General features: G+C 37.7%; 3 protein-coding genes and 1 pseudogene across 3 annotated transcripts; 3 read left to right on the top strand and 1 right to left on the bottom strand.

Moving 5' to 3' along the window:
- Positions 519 to 1,804, bottom strand: LOC109849761 (glutathione S-transferase T3-like). The gene is made up of 2 exons (XM_020419633.1): positions 1,393 to 1,804; positions 519 to 1,311 (listed from the first exon to the last, which is right to left on the bottom strand). Exons 1-2 carry the CDS (start codon positions 1,684 to 1,686, stop codon positions 637 to 639), a joined length of 969 nt encoding a protein of 322 aa, XP_020275222.1. The 5' UTR covers positions 1,687 to 1,804; the 3' UTR covers positions 519 to 636.
- Positions 2,253 to 3,010, top strand: LOC109847598. Its single transcript, XM_020416829.1, has 2 exons — positions 2,253 to 2,869; positions 2,959 to 3,010. The coding sequence occupies exons 1-2, from the start codon at positions 2,253 to 2,255 to the stop codon at positions 3,008 to 3,010; spliced, it is 669 nt and encodes a 222-aa protein (XP_020272418.1).
- LOC109847599 lies at positions 2,854 to 3,627 on the top strand. Its single transcript, XM_020416830.1, has one exon. It carries the CDS (start codon positions 3,025 to 3,027, stop codon positions 3,625 to 3,627), a length of 603 nt encoding a protein of 200 aa, XP_020272419.1. The 5' UTR covers positions 2,854 to 3,024.
- On the top strand, positions 5,043 to 11,738 carry LOC109847600 (annotated as a pseudogene).

Genomic DNA, 16,664 nt, shown 5'->3' on the forward strand with positions numbered 1-16,664 from the left:
CACTTTTGAGCACTTTTATAGAAAGTATGTTACTATCACTGTAAATGAATCAAGCTAAGGAATAGGAAAAGGGAGTAAATGCTTTTGTTCCCAAAAAATAAAAAAAGACGCGGCTTGCCCATTTCCATGCGTTTTCATAAAAACCCTGAACTAAGCCTCTTCTTAACTTATCTCTTAAGAGCAACTCCAATGGGGAGGCTGCAAAATGCAGCCTCCCCAAAGCATATTCTTAGGTATATGCTTTTTTAGAGGGGGGTAACTCCAACCATCTCCTCTATATGAAGCTCTATTTGCATTTTTAATTGATTTCTTTTATTAATACTTTAAATAGTTTTGAAAATATAAAAAATAAAAAATGTTAAAAAATTATATGAATTAATTTAAAATATAAAATATATTATAAATTAATACTAAAAGTATAATATATAATATACTCATTATTTAAATAAAAGTAATTATCTTTAATAAATTGATAATAAGACATAGATAAGCGCCTTTAAATTTTTAAAGCAGAAAATATAACATAATATTTGGAACAACCTTCACAGTTACTCCGAATGATGAAATTTTATATATTACATTCAGCGGCATTACATAGAAAAAGAAAGTACATGAAAATAAAGTACATGAAAAAAACTAAAAATCGGGCAGGCCATTTCCTCCATATCCACCGCTTCTGTAGTCAGGTATTCCGTATTGACTTCCTGCATAACTATATTCAGGATTAGGAATATCAGATGAAGAACCTCCGGTTGTGTTTCTATTTAAAATCTCTTGTTTTTTAATTCGAAAATACTCGCGTTCCGAAGGATCAGTAATAGTATCAAGATTAATCAACATAATCTTACTTTCCTGGCGTTCCCTTTGAATATCTAATTTTTTCTTTTCGTTTTCGGCCCTTAACATCATAATCTGGTGCATTGTTATTCTATCATTTTCTCGTTCTCCATGACTTTTTTTTAAAATATCGACAATTTCTTGATTGCTTTTATTGAGAGTTTCCAAGTCGAGGTTGGATTCAGTTGCTTGTCGCCTCCTCATCTTCTCTTTCTTCCTTCCTGTCGGTCGACTTGTTATCATATCTTCGTCATTATGAGTATATTCCTCATTATCGTCATTTAAGTCGACGACAGGAGAACTTGAATCTGATCCCTGAGATGAGCGGGACTTTGAAGTTTTGGAAGTTGCAGGCGATCTGACACTTATATTTGCCCATTTCTCTGCATCTTTTAAAATTGACCAAACATGATCAAATAGAAACCCCTTTCTCTCTTCTGGATCTTCTGCAAATATTATCCTAGCACGTTTAATCTACCACAAGAGAGGAAGAAACATTTATTAATAACATGATAGTAGATGATAATCAAGATTTATGTTATTCAAAATACTTACAATGTCAAGCTCAGAAGCACCGCTTGGATTTAAGCGCTCGACTTGTCGAATACATCCTCGAAATTTACTGATGGCCTTCATAATTAATTGCATTCGGCATGAAAGAGACTTTGGAGTCCTTTGAGCATTACAAATATTGGAAATCCTTTCATGAAATAAAGCAGAAATTCGTTCCCACAGCTTGTCCTTCTTTTGATTAGAACCCATGACTGGATCTTGAGAAATTTCGAGCCACGTGGCGCATAAAACTTGGTCTTCTTCTTGTAAAAAAGATTTTCCGCGACTAGATGCCATAATCTAAGGAGGAATGTAAAGAGTTATGAATATAGAATAAGAAGAGTTGTGGTGGAGATATGAAAATTGTGCAAGTATTATATAGGGATCAGATGTGGGGAGTCTCCAACACCAGGAGAATCCAATGTGGGGAGTCTCCAACACAAAAGGAATCCAATGCGGGGGTGAGAAGCCAATGCTGAAAAGAATCCAATGTGGGGAGTCTCCAACACAAAAGGAATCCAATGCGGGGGTGAGAAGCCAATGCTGAAAAGAATCCAATGTGGGGAGTCTCCAACACAAAAGGAATCCAATGCGGGGGTGAGAAGCCAATGCTGAAAAGAATCCAATGTGGGGAGTCTCCAACACAAAAGGAATCCAATGTGGGGGTGAGAAGCTAATGCTGAAAAGAATCTAATGTGGGGAGTCTCCAACACGAAAGGAATCCAATGTGGGGGTGAGAAGCTAATGCTGAAAAGAATCTGAAAAGAATCCAATGCGGGGAGTCATATTATATAATGACATTACATCCATCTCTAAATAACTCAGAACTTATATGATTATTTCTATAAATAACTTCTTCATCAATGAACTATGGAGCCGGACCGTCACAACTACCATCTTCTTCTTCTTCTTCTTCTTCTTCTGACGACGAAATATGGTCTCAGTACATTAAAGATTGGGAGGAAGATATGACACAATGGGAGAAGGAAGATGAACTCTTAGCTCGCGTACATGCCTCTAATAGTAAAATAATGACTTATCTCTCTCAAGAGGCAGAGCGGCCAAAGCGTATTGGCTCAGTTCCTGGTCATTTGGTGATCAATCGCGGGAGGGAAGAAGGTAATTCTCGACTTTACCATGACTATTTTTCTGATAACCCTACATATGGTGCAAACCTATTCCGTAGAAGGTTCCGGATGCACAGGAGTTTATTCCTTCGTATAGTTGAGGCGGTACGTGATCATGACAACTTCTTCGTACAGAAGATGGATGGTGTCGGCAAACTTGGGCTATCAACTTTACAAAAAGTTACATCGGCATTTCGCATGTTGGCGTATGGAACATCAGCAGATAGTACTGACGAATATGTTAGGATCGGTGAGTCAACTGCAATTGTGTGTTTAAAGAGATTTTGCAGAGCAACTGTAGAAGTATATGGAGATGAATATCTGAGGACTCCCAATGTCGACGATGTTGCAAGGTTATTGCAAAAGGGCGAAGAAAGAGGTTTTCCAGGAATGTTAGGAAGTCTAGACTGTATGCATTGGCAATGGAAAAATTGTCCAACAGCATGGGCAGGACAATACTCAGGTCGTCATGGAGGTCCAACCATTATTCTTGAGGCAGTAGCATCATATGATCTATGGATATGGCATGCATACTTTGGCTTACCAGGATCCAATAACGATATTAATGTATTGCAGTCGTCTAATTTGTTCGACAATCTATCACAAGGTATTGCTCCTCCTGCTCATTACACAATTCAAGGAAAAAAATTATGATGTCGGTTATTATTTGGCCGATGGCATATATCCGAAATGGCCAACACTTGTTCAAACCATTTCTAATTCCGATGATAAAAAGAAACAATATTTTGCAATGATGCAAGAAGCATGTCGAAAAGATGTTGAGCGGGCATTCGGTGTTCTCCAATCACGATTTGCTATCATCAAGGGGCCAGCCCGTTTTTGGGATAAACGAACTCTGCATGATATCATGACTGCTTGTATTATAATGCACAATATGATTGTCGAAGATGAACGCGACGAGCAAGAAGATGTTGTCATTTCAACTCCACAATCAATTCCGAATGCTGAAAATATGGAGATAACGGAAACTGAACGATTCCAACGGTTTCTTGCTCGACATAAGAGGTTGAAAAACAAAGAAGCTCATTTTGCACTTCGAAATGCATTGATTGAACATTTGTGGGAAAGACATGGAAATGAAGCTATGTAACTTTTTTTACTAATGAAATAATAACTTTTTCATTTTTAATTACTTGGTTCTTGAAATTTTATATTTCAATTAATATTATTCAATATTAGTCTCATTTTGAAGGTATCGACAAAACATTTCTAACTGTAAAATTTTTATTTAGAAATAATTAGTAGAAATAAACTTATGTTGATTTTAAGTTGAATATCTAAAAATAATTAGTTAGTTAGAAGGGTATTAGTGTAATTTTTTTAGGGGAATAGTGGTTTGGAGGGGGGCTGCATATTTGGAGAAAAATCTCCAAATATGCAGCCGAAGGTTTCATTTTCCAGCCGGACTCCAAAAATTGGAGTCCGGTTGGAGCTCCATGGGGCTGCAAATTGGAGTTTTGCAGCCCCATTGGAGTTGCTCTAAGATATGGATCTGATCTTCTCAAACTAAGTAGTGATTTGAGAGGGTACGATCATCATGATTCTCGTTGTGTAAGATTATGTCATATATGTCTCAATCATTTGTGTGATAATGACAACCCTACATGACATAATCTTATCTCCTCAAATTTAGACACATGTTAAGAAATATAGTAATTGGATCATCTTCAATTGCCACCTAATTGAAGAGGAGCTGAATCTCTTAGGACGTAGACTTTCTAAATGGATTTTTTTAAAAATTTCATATCTGAAATCTCTTTACGCCTCATTGCCTCAAGCCATCGCTAAAGGATGATTTTTTTTTTTTTTTTTTTTTTTTTCGAGAGAGACGAGAGGGAGAGAGCAAGTTCTGTGAGTTGCAACCGAAAAGCTGTAATTATTAATTTTACCAGATTGCTAAAACGAGTTAATTCGAGGCCCATAATGTTGCAATCAAGGCGTAGGAAAAAAAATATGGAGAAGATGAGGACTTAATCGAATTTGAAAGTCACCAGCTTTACTAACTTCAAGGCGAGAGAATTATAGAAGGGCGGGGAACAAAAAGGGAGGAACGTCGTCCCCCAGTCAATGACTACTACACTTCATCCGTTTCAAACCGCCATCGCAATCCAATATCTCACTCGCTCCATCACTCGGAGGCCAAAATCACAAAAAAATTCATCGGTAAAAAGCTATGTTTTTTTGGGGGGTTCTCTTTGTTAATCAATAGTTCTTATGATTCCTTGTTCTCTTACTTGATTTTGGCACTGTTTGGTGTCCTCAATCTCCTCCTCCTTACAGGTTATTAGAAAAGATTTGCATGTTACGAGAATTTGTGGGTTTTATTACGTATCACATGATATTACATTGTTCTCTCTCTTATTATTGTTATTTTTCTTATTATTATGTAGTTTACTTTACTGAAAATAGTTTAGCATACAAAACTCTGGTGAATGCTGTAGATTTGTAAGAAACCTGAAAATTTTGGGTATTTTTTAAGAGAGTATCTTATGTTAAATGCACGTTATGAATGATTGGGAGTCTGTGAGCTTGTGTTTGTTGGAGATTTGTGGAATATCAAAATTGACTGTAGTTGTTGATGGAAATGTATGTGTCAGTATTAATGGAATTTTCACCCATTTTTACGAAATGGCCTCTACGTACCAGCCTTATTAACTATTACAGGGATGTAACTCTGTAAAGTTAAAGTTTCATCTTATTCTTGGCTATTGTATGTTCCTTTCTCATATATTTCAGGTATGTCAAGTTTGCTTGGAACTGCGATGTTCTTCATTCTAGTCCCAATCGGAGCAGACGCTATTTAGTTCATTGTTGCTTTCATATAAGGTGCTGAAAGTTCTCTTTGCAGTCAATCGTATAACTCGCTTTTTACGTTGAAATTCTTACTGGAATTTTTGAAACATCCTGGGAAAGCGAGTGACTTGAAACTTCATATACTGCTGCTCTGTCTTCTTTTATCTCCTTAGCCTGTGGTACCTTCCATCAGTCCTTGATACTTGTGCAGACAAGAGCAAATAAAATGGACAATCATAAATCTACATTCATGAATGGTAAGAATAACAAGCAAGAGGTCTGTAATTTCCAAGGAGAATCGGGGAAAGATCTTTGGAAAGATGGCCTCATATTTGCTTTTGAATTTGTTCGAGGAAATAGGTTCACGAGTCCAAAAAAATTACGTAAAGGTGTTCAAAATGTAAATAATAGGCGAACCATCCATCGTGTAACCGAACCAGAATCTTTAATAGACCTTAATAGCAGTACTCCAAATGAAGCAGCTGAAGGAGCTTCCCACATTGATGATAATTAAGAGACCTTGAAGCAATACATAACACAGTTATATGACAGCCATTGGGTTCCTATCGGATGGGAAAGGATAAAAGAACTGGTTCAAATGGTGCAAGTTGATGCGAATTGGGCTTCGCAACAGATAAACTTAGAGGAGGATGAGGACGATTTTACAGTTGCTGATGTTGTCGCACCTTATTGGGAGCGTCCAACTTGGCCCACATGGTGGTGTCATGTTAATCCTGCATGTCAATCCATTCAATCCTGGCTAAGTAGTGCTCAGTGGCTGCATCCTGCCATCAGTATTGCTCTCAGAGATGAAAGCCGACTTATAAGTGAACGCATGAAGCACCTTTTATATGAGGCAATCTTTATTCAGCGTCATGTTTTAATACTGTCTTTCATGATTAGATGGACATATGCTTACGCAATTTCCTCAGGTCCCAGTTAGGGTGGCAGGTGGTCTGTTATTTGAGCTCTTGGGGCAGTCCGTCGGTGACCCATTTTGTGACGAAGAAGACATACCTATTGTGCTTAGATCTTGGCAAGCTCAAAACTATTTAGTAACTGCATTGCATGTCAAAGGCTCTGCATTGAACATAAATGTCCTGGGGATCACAGAAGTTCAGGTATTTAAAACATAGAAGAGACGGCCCTGAGAAAATTGATCTTTGCGGATTATCCAGTTTTTTATTTACGTCCAGACTCCAGTGATTGGCTTCTCCCATTATGATCAGTTCATTTGTCTATAATATACTTTTTCTGCAGGAGCTTCTTCTTGCTGGTGGGAGTACAGTTCCTAAGTCAGTTCATGAAGTCATAGCACATTTGGCATGCCGACTTTCTTGATGGGATGATAGGTAATTTAACTCCATTACATATTCTAAGCAACAATCTTAAATTATAATATTTTTCTTTAAGCTGCATTTGTCTTCTATGTTGATTGTCAAAAAACTTGAGATGTGATAGACTTTTTTCCAAACAATAAAGATTGACTTGATGAAATTGGATCTTATATGCTATGAAGCACGGACACACATAACATGAAGCCGTGTCGTGTCGTGTCCGTGTCGGACACACGTGTCGAACACACGTATCCTATGTATTTTTTAGGATTTGCCTCGTGTCGGCGTGTTGGATGGCCGTGTCGGATCCGTGTCCATGCTACATAGCTTATATGTATTTGTCAAACAAAATTAAATCAAGTTCCTCTTGTTTTCTGTGTTTTCTTCAACCTGAGTATGAAATATCTTGATTAGTTGTGTGGGAAAAAAAGGAGAGAGGTGAATAGTTTTTTTTTTCTCCCTCCATTATTGTTCCTACTTCTATGACCACTGACCAACTATGGCCTACTTGGACGAATTCCTGAGGTAGTTGCTGTGGACCAGCTTCTAGGATGTTGATCTGTGGCGCCCCGAAAGCACATAACTTTATCTTTCCTCACAACTATAATGTCGACCTTGGAGGTTTCTTTCAGCTTTCGAAAGGTCAAAAAGCATGAGACAATCTCCCATGCAGCTCTTAACCAAGTATTGCACCATGTTTCAAGACTAGAATATGTAGCCAAATTTTATTTAAAGAAAAAGAGTTTAACTGTGTTATGATAGCCTACCCAAGGTTATCGATATTGGATAGCATCGTGTAGCGGCTATTGCGGCAAAATAACGGTAAAAAGCTCAAAGTCAAATAACGACCTAATTTAGATATATATAAATATTAAAAAAAAAAATTATAAAAAAGTTTAGAAAATCTAAAAGTGCATTTGATGATTTAAAGAAATCCTAAACATGAAATAGACATGTAACTGTCATATAATACCAAAGACAACTGGAGAAGTCAAAGAGTTGTCATCTTCGAGAAGATGAGCTAAGCGGTGAGAGGACTGCACTAGGAGGAGCTCACGGCGAGAGGAGGTGAGATGAAGTGCTGAGGGAGGTGCCATAGGGAGGTGCCAGAGGCTATGGAAGGCGGCAGGAGTATGCCGGAAAGCGAGGGAGGCAGTGGGATGTAGTTGTTGCGGGTCAAGTTTAACTTTAAAAAATAAATAAATGTCAAACCGCTTTTAAATAGCGATAAAAAATGGATTTTGCCCGCAATTGCCCGTTACTCACTGCTGTGGTGCGGTATTGGCCTCTTTTACAAGTGAAAAACGCATATTCCGCAATATGTCACCGTTATTGGGCGGCAGCGTAGCTTAGCGGGAAGGGACCGCTAACACTATTAGCGTCGCTATTGCAGGACTATTTACCGCTATTTATAGTAGCTTAGCGGGAAGGGACCGCTAACACTATTAGCGTCGCTATTGCAGGACTATTTACCGCTATTTATAACAGTGAGCCTACCATGACTAGTAGTAGTTTGTGCACGTGCATCGGTATAGATCATATCTGATTTACTTTGTACTCTTTCATTTTTATATCGAATTTGCTTCACCTTCCTAACCATATTTCTGCAATTTATGTATAGTTTTAATCTTTTCTCTCTTTCTTTTATTTCAACAATTATCATGTGCTCAAGTACACACTGGTACAGGTTTGCTTGACATAATCTTTCAAGCATTAGTATTTTTCGCACTCAATGACCCCTACACTGCCCTATCTTATCACATATTGTTATAAATATTTCCAACGTTTTGAGTTTTGCTTATGAGCGCTGTTATTTGGATGTTTACAGGCTGTTTCGGAAGTTTGTTTTTGGAGCAGCAGATGAAATTGAGTTGAAATTTGTAAATAGGTACAATCAGGTGCTCACTTTAAATCATAATATGTTAGGAAACAGTTTTTCTTTAAGAATATCAGCTCTTGTAATATCTTGATTAAATTCTTTTGTCTTGCTGGTTCATAATTTTTTTTATTATCTCTGGACCAGGAGAAGTCGTGAAGATCTTAATCTACTGAGTCTAATATTAAACCAAGAGATTAGAAGATTAGCGACACAGGTACTTGGAAGTACTTCTCTGGTTTGTAAAGCCTTCATCTTCTTTAAAAACAAGATGTAGATTTGGCATCATGTCTTCACAGTACTTTCTATACATAGCGATGCTGGAGTTATTATAATTTTATTCACTGGTCTACTTCCCCCATTTTAGAGATATTGACCTGTGAATGCATTCTATTTTTTATTTATTGTATGTCATTTGCATCTCTTGTTTATCATATTCATGTCATTATTTATTATGAATAAGTTGCTCCAGATATTGGTTTGTGCTCAGCAGGGACTTAAAGTACCTACTTTCTGCTTAATAATTTTCTTTTCTTGTTTTGTCTTTTTCCTATCGGTAGATCCCCTGAATTTATGTTTGTCAAAATTTGAAGTTCTGGAATTTTTGTTTTGTCTTTTTCCTATCGGTAGATCCCCTGAATTTATGTTTGTCAAAATTTGAAGTTCTGGAATTTCCATAGCCATATAGCAACATATGTGCTATCTACATTAGTAGAAATTAATTTGCTGTGCATACCTCTTTCTGACCACACACAACCTTTATAGATAAGCACATTCCCTTTATGATTTTGATGGTCTTGGCTTGAGATACTGATAAGATAGGAGTCATTAGCTTTCTTTCGTATGTATGCATGCACTTAATTTATGTGAATCACCTAGTGTGCAGATACTACCAGATTACTACAAAATAGTCGCATCTACAAATGTTGATTTTTTTTCCCTTTCTGTTTTGTTTAAGGATACTTCTTAGGAACTACTTGTTCCAATCATATTTTTGGAAATTGGACTTGGTAATGCAAGTTGTTTAGCAAGAAAGACCAAGTGCCACAGGAGCGAAAGCTACATGTTGAAGAAGACTTAGGCAATTTCTTAAATCTCCTTACCTGTTGATAAATAGCACTTTGCTTTCATAATGTAACTAACCTTTCGGTTCATGGCCATTAGACAGAACTACTAATAGTAAGTCGTAGATGACTAATAAGGAGAGGTAGTCGTTCAATAGATTTTTGAATCTCCATTACTTACTATTTAGTGACAGGATAAGTTTTGTTACAATCGGTTTATCAGATTGTTGTCTGTTTCGGTGAGACCATTGAAAGAAGATGAGTCAGGTTTTGTATCCATAATAATATCATTCTCCTAGAGCGACATAAATTTTGGAGAATAGTACATACAGCATGGTGGGAAAAAAACTTACAACTGGCAAACATGAAGTTAATAAAGAGCCAGAATAACCTGAAAGTGTCGCTTAGAAAACCCAGATATCTGGTTTTTCTTAATTATTCAACATATATGCAACTTAGAGTAACAGGATTCACACGTATACCTTCACGGTCTTGCACATCGAACATTTTGATATCAAGTAGTGAAATGTAAAAAATGCATCTGTAACATGACGATGCACGAAAAAGTGGGAAACTGTTAATTTTAGACGATCGTATATTATAACTTGCACAATCATGATGATTTAGTGGGGAGGGTCAAAATCTGACACGTGTTACTTTTATGATTCATACAAAATTTATCTGAAATCTTCTGATAGTGTAGTCTTTTATTTAGCATTTGTTACATATTTATTTGAAACTCTTTCAGGTTATTAGAGTTAAATGGTCCCTTCATGCAAGGGAGGAGATTGTGTTTGAGCTTGTCCAACACTTGAGGGGTATTAACACGAGAAGCCTGTTAGAGGGAATAAAAAAGAGTACAAGGGAAATGTTGGAGGAACAAGAAGCTGTTCGTGAACGCCTCTTTACAATTCAGGATGTGTTGCAGAGTACTGTCCGTGCATGGTTGCAGGTATATGCAAAATATTCCTTGAAACATTATATTTAATTTGCACGTAATTGATTTGGGATTTTTGGTGGGCTTTTATGGTGAAGGTTTTGTTCAGATGCTCTAAGAAAGATAAAAACAGAAAATTTTCATCTAGTTTTCTTTTTGTGTTAACTTCAAGTGGAAAGTTGGTAAAATAAACCCAATATAAAAATATTAGCTTGGTGATTGTACTTTCTCTATTAATTTGGTAATTTAACTCCAACGATATGATCAGAGTTGAGCGCTATAATTTTATAATAATATCTGCCAAAAGTTGAGTGTCTTTTTCAATGGGTAAAAATCTGTGTTTATTTTTTGCACCAAGACCTTTTCTAGATATGTTTTATGGATGTCTGTACGATTTGAACCAAGATTGCTCTGTTATTATTTTAAGTTCTCTCCCACGAGACCAAAACTCCAATATTCATCGAAATTTTGAAATTTTTGTTGCTTCATTGGTAATCAGGACAAAAGTCTTCGAGTTACTCACAACTTAACCATATTTGGGGGTGTTGGCCTTGTCCTCTCCATCATCACGGGGCTCTTTGGGATTAACGTAGATGGCATACTAGGGGCAGAAGGGACTCCATATGCTTTTGGCTTGTTTTCTGGGGTCCTCTTTTTCATTGGATTTGTTCTCATTGGACTCGGGATGCTGTATCTTGGACTAAAGAAGCCAATTACCGAAGAGCAGGTTCAAGTGAGGAAATTAGAACTTCAACAGCTTTATCTTGGACTAAAGAAGCCAATTACCGAAGAGCAGGTTCAAGTGAGGAAATTAGAACTTCAACAGCTTGTATCGATGTTTCAACACGAAGCCGAAACTCATGCTAAAGTCAGAGAAGGAAGCGGAAACGTTTATAGACACAATTTGCCGCCAACAGCTGCAGATATGATTTATGACTATGTGCTTATTGCATGAAAATAGATGTTTTTGTGGTCCGTAGGAGAGTTCATTTGAAAAGTTATTTTTATGGATGCCAGAATTACACCATACTGCATTATCTGTGAATGATTCTCGTCCCTTTGGTTCATGGGAATTTTGCGAGAAAGACGACCTGTTACCTTGAGGTCAACCGTGCTGAATCTTTCCGCTTCTGGAAAGCAAATTTTGTAGCATTTAATGTAAAGGCTAATGAGCACTTCAATACCTTAATCCTTTCCTCTAGTTTGCACTTACATATATCCTCACTTGTTTTTGGTAGCATTTATGTGTCCTGGAATTTTAGAATTTACTGAGAATTTCCCTTGAATTTTTTCACGTGACACCCACAGAGCTTAGTTTAGAGCTTTCTAGGCCTTGACAAGCAAAATTGACCGGGGCAATGTTGTGGCATCTGTGTGCAAAAAAGCCAAGGAAAAAAAAAACGTATAAGCTTTACTTTAAAAATATACTATACAGCTAACTGCTTGAACGAACATAAAACAAGTTAAAATAAAATATAACAATTTATACCAATATCAAACTGCTAATATACAAACTAGGTTTAAAATTGATTATTCTGACTATGTTATGTCTTAGGTGATTCACAAAGTTGATGGATTTTAAGTAAATTGTATAAAAATCCTTTTTCAAAAGTGAATGGATTTAAAAATAAATGAGAGTAAAACTTTAAATTTATAGGCTAATGAAATATCAGGACATTAGCGTCTAAAAAAGCCAAAATAGAATGGTTAAAACATTTGGCCACATTCTACACCTAACCACTTAGAAAACGTATAGCAAGTGACAGAAAAATATAACACTTTACACCATATTCAAAATGGCTAAAATATACAACAAGTTTAAAAATAATTTGGTGAAGTATGCTGTTCTAAGAGAGATTTTCAAAGGGAAAATGGTACAGGCACACCACCAACCACACCTTGGGACACACTCTCCTCTCTCAGCTACAGTACACGTGGCCCACATGAATTTTTTTTAAAAATTTTATGTGGGTCCCGTGTACTGTAGCTGAGAGAGGAGTGTGTCCCAAGGTGTGGTTGGTGGTGTGCCTGTAGTGCCACCCTTTTCAAAGCTAGTGGGTCTAAAAGTAGATGTGGGTTTAACTTCTTAGTAGCCAAAAGACCTTTCTGAAAATTGTCATCAGGACTAAAAATAAATAGGATAAAGCTTTGGCTAATTTCGGGCGAAGAACTTTCTAAGGGCCTTTTCACTATTAGTCCCTTAAATATGTCTTATTTACTAAGTTAATCAAATCGTCGAAATTTCTATTGGCTTAGCCCCACAAATCACTGAAAATATTATTAGGTTTTCTAATTCTCATAATCTTTTTTAAATTTATCTATCTAGTTGCAGCTTCTACCCTAGAATGAATGGACTTAATCCAAAATATATTAAGAATAAAGGCCAAAATATATTAAGAATCAAGGAACCTAATAGCAGTTTTTATGATTTCGAGGGACTAAATTTTTAATAACACAAGAACTTAGGGTCCCAAGAGAAAATTTCTTGATTTCAGGGATTAATTTACAATATGAAAGATTTAAGGGACTAATATTCAAAAAACTTTTTCATGTAGGTGGGTTCCAAATTAAATGGTGTAAACTTTGGGTTTATTAGTGAAATAAGAAATTTAGAAAATAAACCTTTTTAAAGTAGTTGGTATGAAAATCATTAATATTGCTATAAGTTCCACAATTCTATAGTTATCAGTCCAACAAATCATTGAAATTGTTATTCGGTCTTGTACTTCTCGTAGTCTTTTCAAATTAATCTCTCTAGTTGTTGCTTCAACCATCATAGGAGGCACTGATTTCAAATAACTCAAGAATTAATGGGCCTAATAGAAATTTTAATGATTAAAGGGACCTATTCTAAATAAGTTAACAATTGTGAGACCTAGTAGTATTTGTCATGTTTTTGAGGGACTAATTTCAAAAAATATGATAAGAGACTAATAGTAAAAAAAACTTATGTAAAGTTGGTGCGTTTTGAAAGTAAAAGCGGGTAAACCCTGAGTTTATTGGTAAAAAAAATATGGATAAAAGCCTTTTTCAAGAAGAGGGTTTGAAAGTAAACAGGATGGAACTTTGGGTTTAAAGGTAAAAGGAAAAAGAAGCCAGGAAAAAGGTGTGGAGGTTAGGGTTGTAGGCGTCAAAAAATGCTGAAAGATATCCAAATACAGCTCAAGAGGAAATCATCCAAAAAAGCAGAAAAAACACAAGTCTTTACTGTCTCGCACGCAAGACAGACTTGACTGTCTCGCCGTGCGAGACAGTCTTTACTGTCTCGCAGGCGAGACAGACTTTTCTTTGCTGTCTCGCCGTGCGAGACAGAATTTACTGTCTCGCACGTGAGACAGCTTTCAGATGGTCAAAACTACCTTTACAACTGCCCTACACGTGGCCACTAACTGTTCAAGAACGTGGGAAACGTCGTGGGCGAGAATCACGTGGATAACTGCCAAAATAACGGAGTTTGAAACGTGGGAAGACAGTTAAGATGAAAACTGCCCGCAATGTAGACAGTATTTTACTGTCTCGCTGGGCGAGACAGCAAATTTACTATCTCGCTGGGCGAGACAGCAAACACTGTCTCGGCCAGCGAGACAGCAAACACTGTCTCGCCCGCCGAGACAGCAAGACAACACTGTCTCGCCCGTCGAGACAGCAAAAGCTGTCTCGCGAACCTGTTTTCTGCCAACTGTTCTTGGAGGATATAAATACCCTCCTAAGGCCATTTTTCCAAAGGGCTGATCATTGTGAGCACTTCAGAGCAATCCAGAGCAGAGAGAGAGCAGAGGTGCTGATCTTACGGCCAATCTTTGAAATTGAGCTTTGACTTGATTTCAAGAAGAACGACTATCTTACATCGATAAGATATCGTTTCAATTTCTCACTTCGATAAACGAAGTCAGAATCATAAACCCCTCACGGTTCAATCAGAATCTGTGACTTGGTGGTCCACGAGTCAAAGCGCTCCCGGCACAGGCAAAGATCCCACGAAAGCAGTGATCCAAACAACGATCCTGCGTTTATTTTCTCAAGAGTTGTAATTTTCTTTTTGTTGTGTAAAAGAGTCTTATAAAAAGGCTGTTTTCTTTGAATTTATTGTAATCGACCGAAGATATAATGAATTCGACAACAAATTCGACTTTTGGCGAAAACAAACTGGCGACCACAGTGGGAGCCAACGGTCTCGCTGCCGAGACCGTCGTGTCGCAGCCGATCAAGATTCCAGTTGAATCCATGGTCGAATACGAATTCGACCAAACCAAGTTTGAGGAATATTTCTCATCATCCTCTTCAAGATCTTCAGTATCTCGCAAGTACAAGAGGATCTCACAATTGAGGAAGACTTACATGCCAAAGAAGGCACAAAATGAAGATTCTCGCTTGATTGTTGCTGAGAATTTCACTCGCAATACCTCTGCTCACAATGGCTCTTATCTAGTTAAAGAGTCATCGAATCAAAGCCCGCCGGCATTGACGAAAAGAGCTCGTCAGAGACAACGCCAACGCCGTGCTCGCCAAATGGCTAAAGCCTTGGAACAAACCGACGGGGTTCGTTACCACGCGGACCTAGAGTCGAGGAGACATCGAGTGGTTCAGTTGTCTCAACAACCAATCACTCGTATCTCTGCTAAAACAACGACGGATGAATGGACTATTGTCAAAAAGACTCGTTCGACCCTCAAAGAACGTATACAAAAACGTCGTGCAAAAGCTGCTAATGCCCATGCTCTCTCACAACAAAGACGAGAAAAGAGAAAGGAAATGGTGACCAAAGAATCACCAAAACTTCGTCAAGTTTGGATTCCAAAGTCTGGACTTATGCAAAATCAGCATTCGGAGCCCGTTAAGACCCCATACCCGCAAATGGGTGGTTTCAGACGTGCGACTCCCAACATAACCTTGGATCGCTCAAAAACAAAAATAAATTGTCCTGAGAATGCCAACAAGGTTTTATACCCCCAGAAGAAGACGCATTCACCAAATGATATCGTCATACCTGGGAGATCATACCAACAGACGATACGATTTTTTGGCAATCATACCGATGAATCGTATTATCAAGTTGAAGTTGTGAATAATTTTCGAAAGAGAGTTATTCGAGAGATAAACTCTCGTTGTTCCTGTGCGCGACTCGTTAAAACAGCATTATCAGAATGTGACTGTTTCAAACGAGAAGTCATCCCACGAAAAGTCTCTGTATTATCGAAACCTAAGCCGAGACATTTCCGCAAAAGAAGAGCAGCTGTCCAAAATGATGAATTCCCTGAAGTCACCATCAACGTGGCTGATAGAAGAAAGTCTAAACAGCATTCAAGTGACTCAAATCCCGACTTTTCCCCGAAAGGAAAAGTCAATCCAAGAATTGCTCAAAGGATGTCTCGACTCCAATTAGGAGCTATCAGACGCAGAGACTACAAGAGAATGCAAGAAGGAATGTCCTCGGAGGATGAATTCTCGGACACTTATTCTGCAATCGCTTCTGATGATACAATGTCTAGCACAGGACAAATCAGAGAAGTATTCACAATCACTGCTGATCAGTTCACTCAAATACTTCAGGAAGCTCTAGCCAAACAACGTGAAGAAATTAGAGCTGAAGTGAAGACAGAAATGAAGTTGGCTATCCAACAAATGAGAGAACTGTTAACTCAACAGCCTCAACCTCCTGAGTCCAATCAGCGATTTGAATCCAGCCACCACACTCGGAATGTTGTAGATGACAGTGATCCAGAGGTGGATGAAGTCATTATGGCTGATACACCTCCCAATGGCAATAACGCTGGGGGTGGTTTAACGGATCCTCCCAATAACGATATTGGGGGTGGTTCAATAGCACCTCTCACTGGGGGTGGTCCAATTATCTTTACTCGACATCATTCAGAAAGAAATGAAGACGATGACGGGAAAATGCAAAAACTTGAAGACAAAATCAATGCTTTGATGACGGCTCAAGAAGTTAAGAAGACGGGTATTCCATGTCCTTATCCGAGGGAATGGGATTCAATACCATACCCGACCAAATTCAATCTGATTAACTTCACACCGTTTGAAGGGAAGAGTTCGCCGATTCAACACTTGATTTATTTCAAGTCTCATTTGGGCATAATCTCTGGAAACGAGGCCTTAATG

The sequence above is a fragment of the Asparagus officinalis genome, chromosome 7 (genome assembly GCF_001876935.1).
Source record: "Asparagus officinalis chromosome 7, Aspof.V1, whole genome shotgun sequence".
Taxonomy (NCBI): Eukaryota; Viridiplantae; Streptophyta; class Magnoliopsida; order Asparagales; family Asparagaceae; genus Asparagus; species Asparagus officinalis.

What these genes read in the sequence shown, in the direction of transcription:
- LOC109847599 (XM_020416830.1), top strand. Translation starts at nt 3,025, where the DNA reads ATGATCTATGGATATGGCATGCATACTTTGGCTTACCAGGATCCAATA.
- LOC109849761 (XM_020419633.1), bottom strand. Translation starts at nt 1,686, where the DNA reads ATGGCATCTAGTCGCGGAAAATCTTTTTTACAAGAAGAAGACCAAGTT. An exon ending in GTGCTTCTGAGCTTGACATT is followed by an intron (nt 1,312 to 1,392) that starts GTAAGTATTTTG and finishes CTCTTGTGGTAG; the next exon opens with ATTAAACGTGCTAGGATAAT.
- LOC109847598 (XM_020416829.1), top strand. Translation starts at nt 2,253, where the DNA reads ATGAACTATGGAGCCGGACCGTCACAACTACCATCTTCTTCTTCTTCT. An exon ending in AATGTCGACGATGTTGCAAG is followed by an intron (nt 2,870 to 2,958) that starts GTTATTGCAAAA and finishes ATTGTCCAACAG; the next exon opens with CATGGGCAGGACAATACTCA.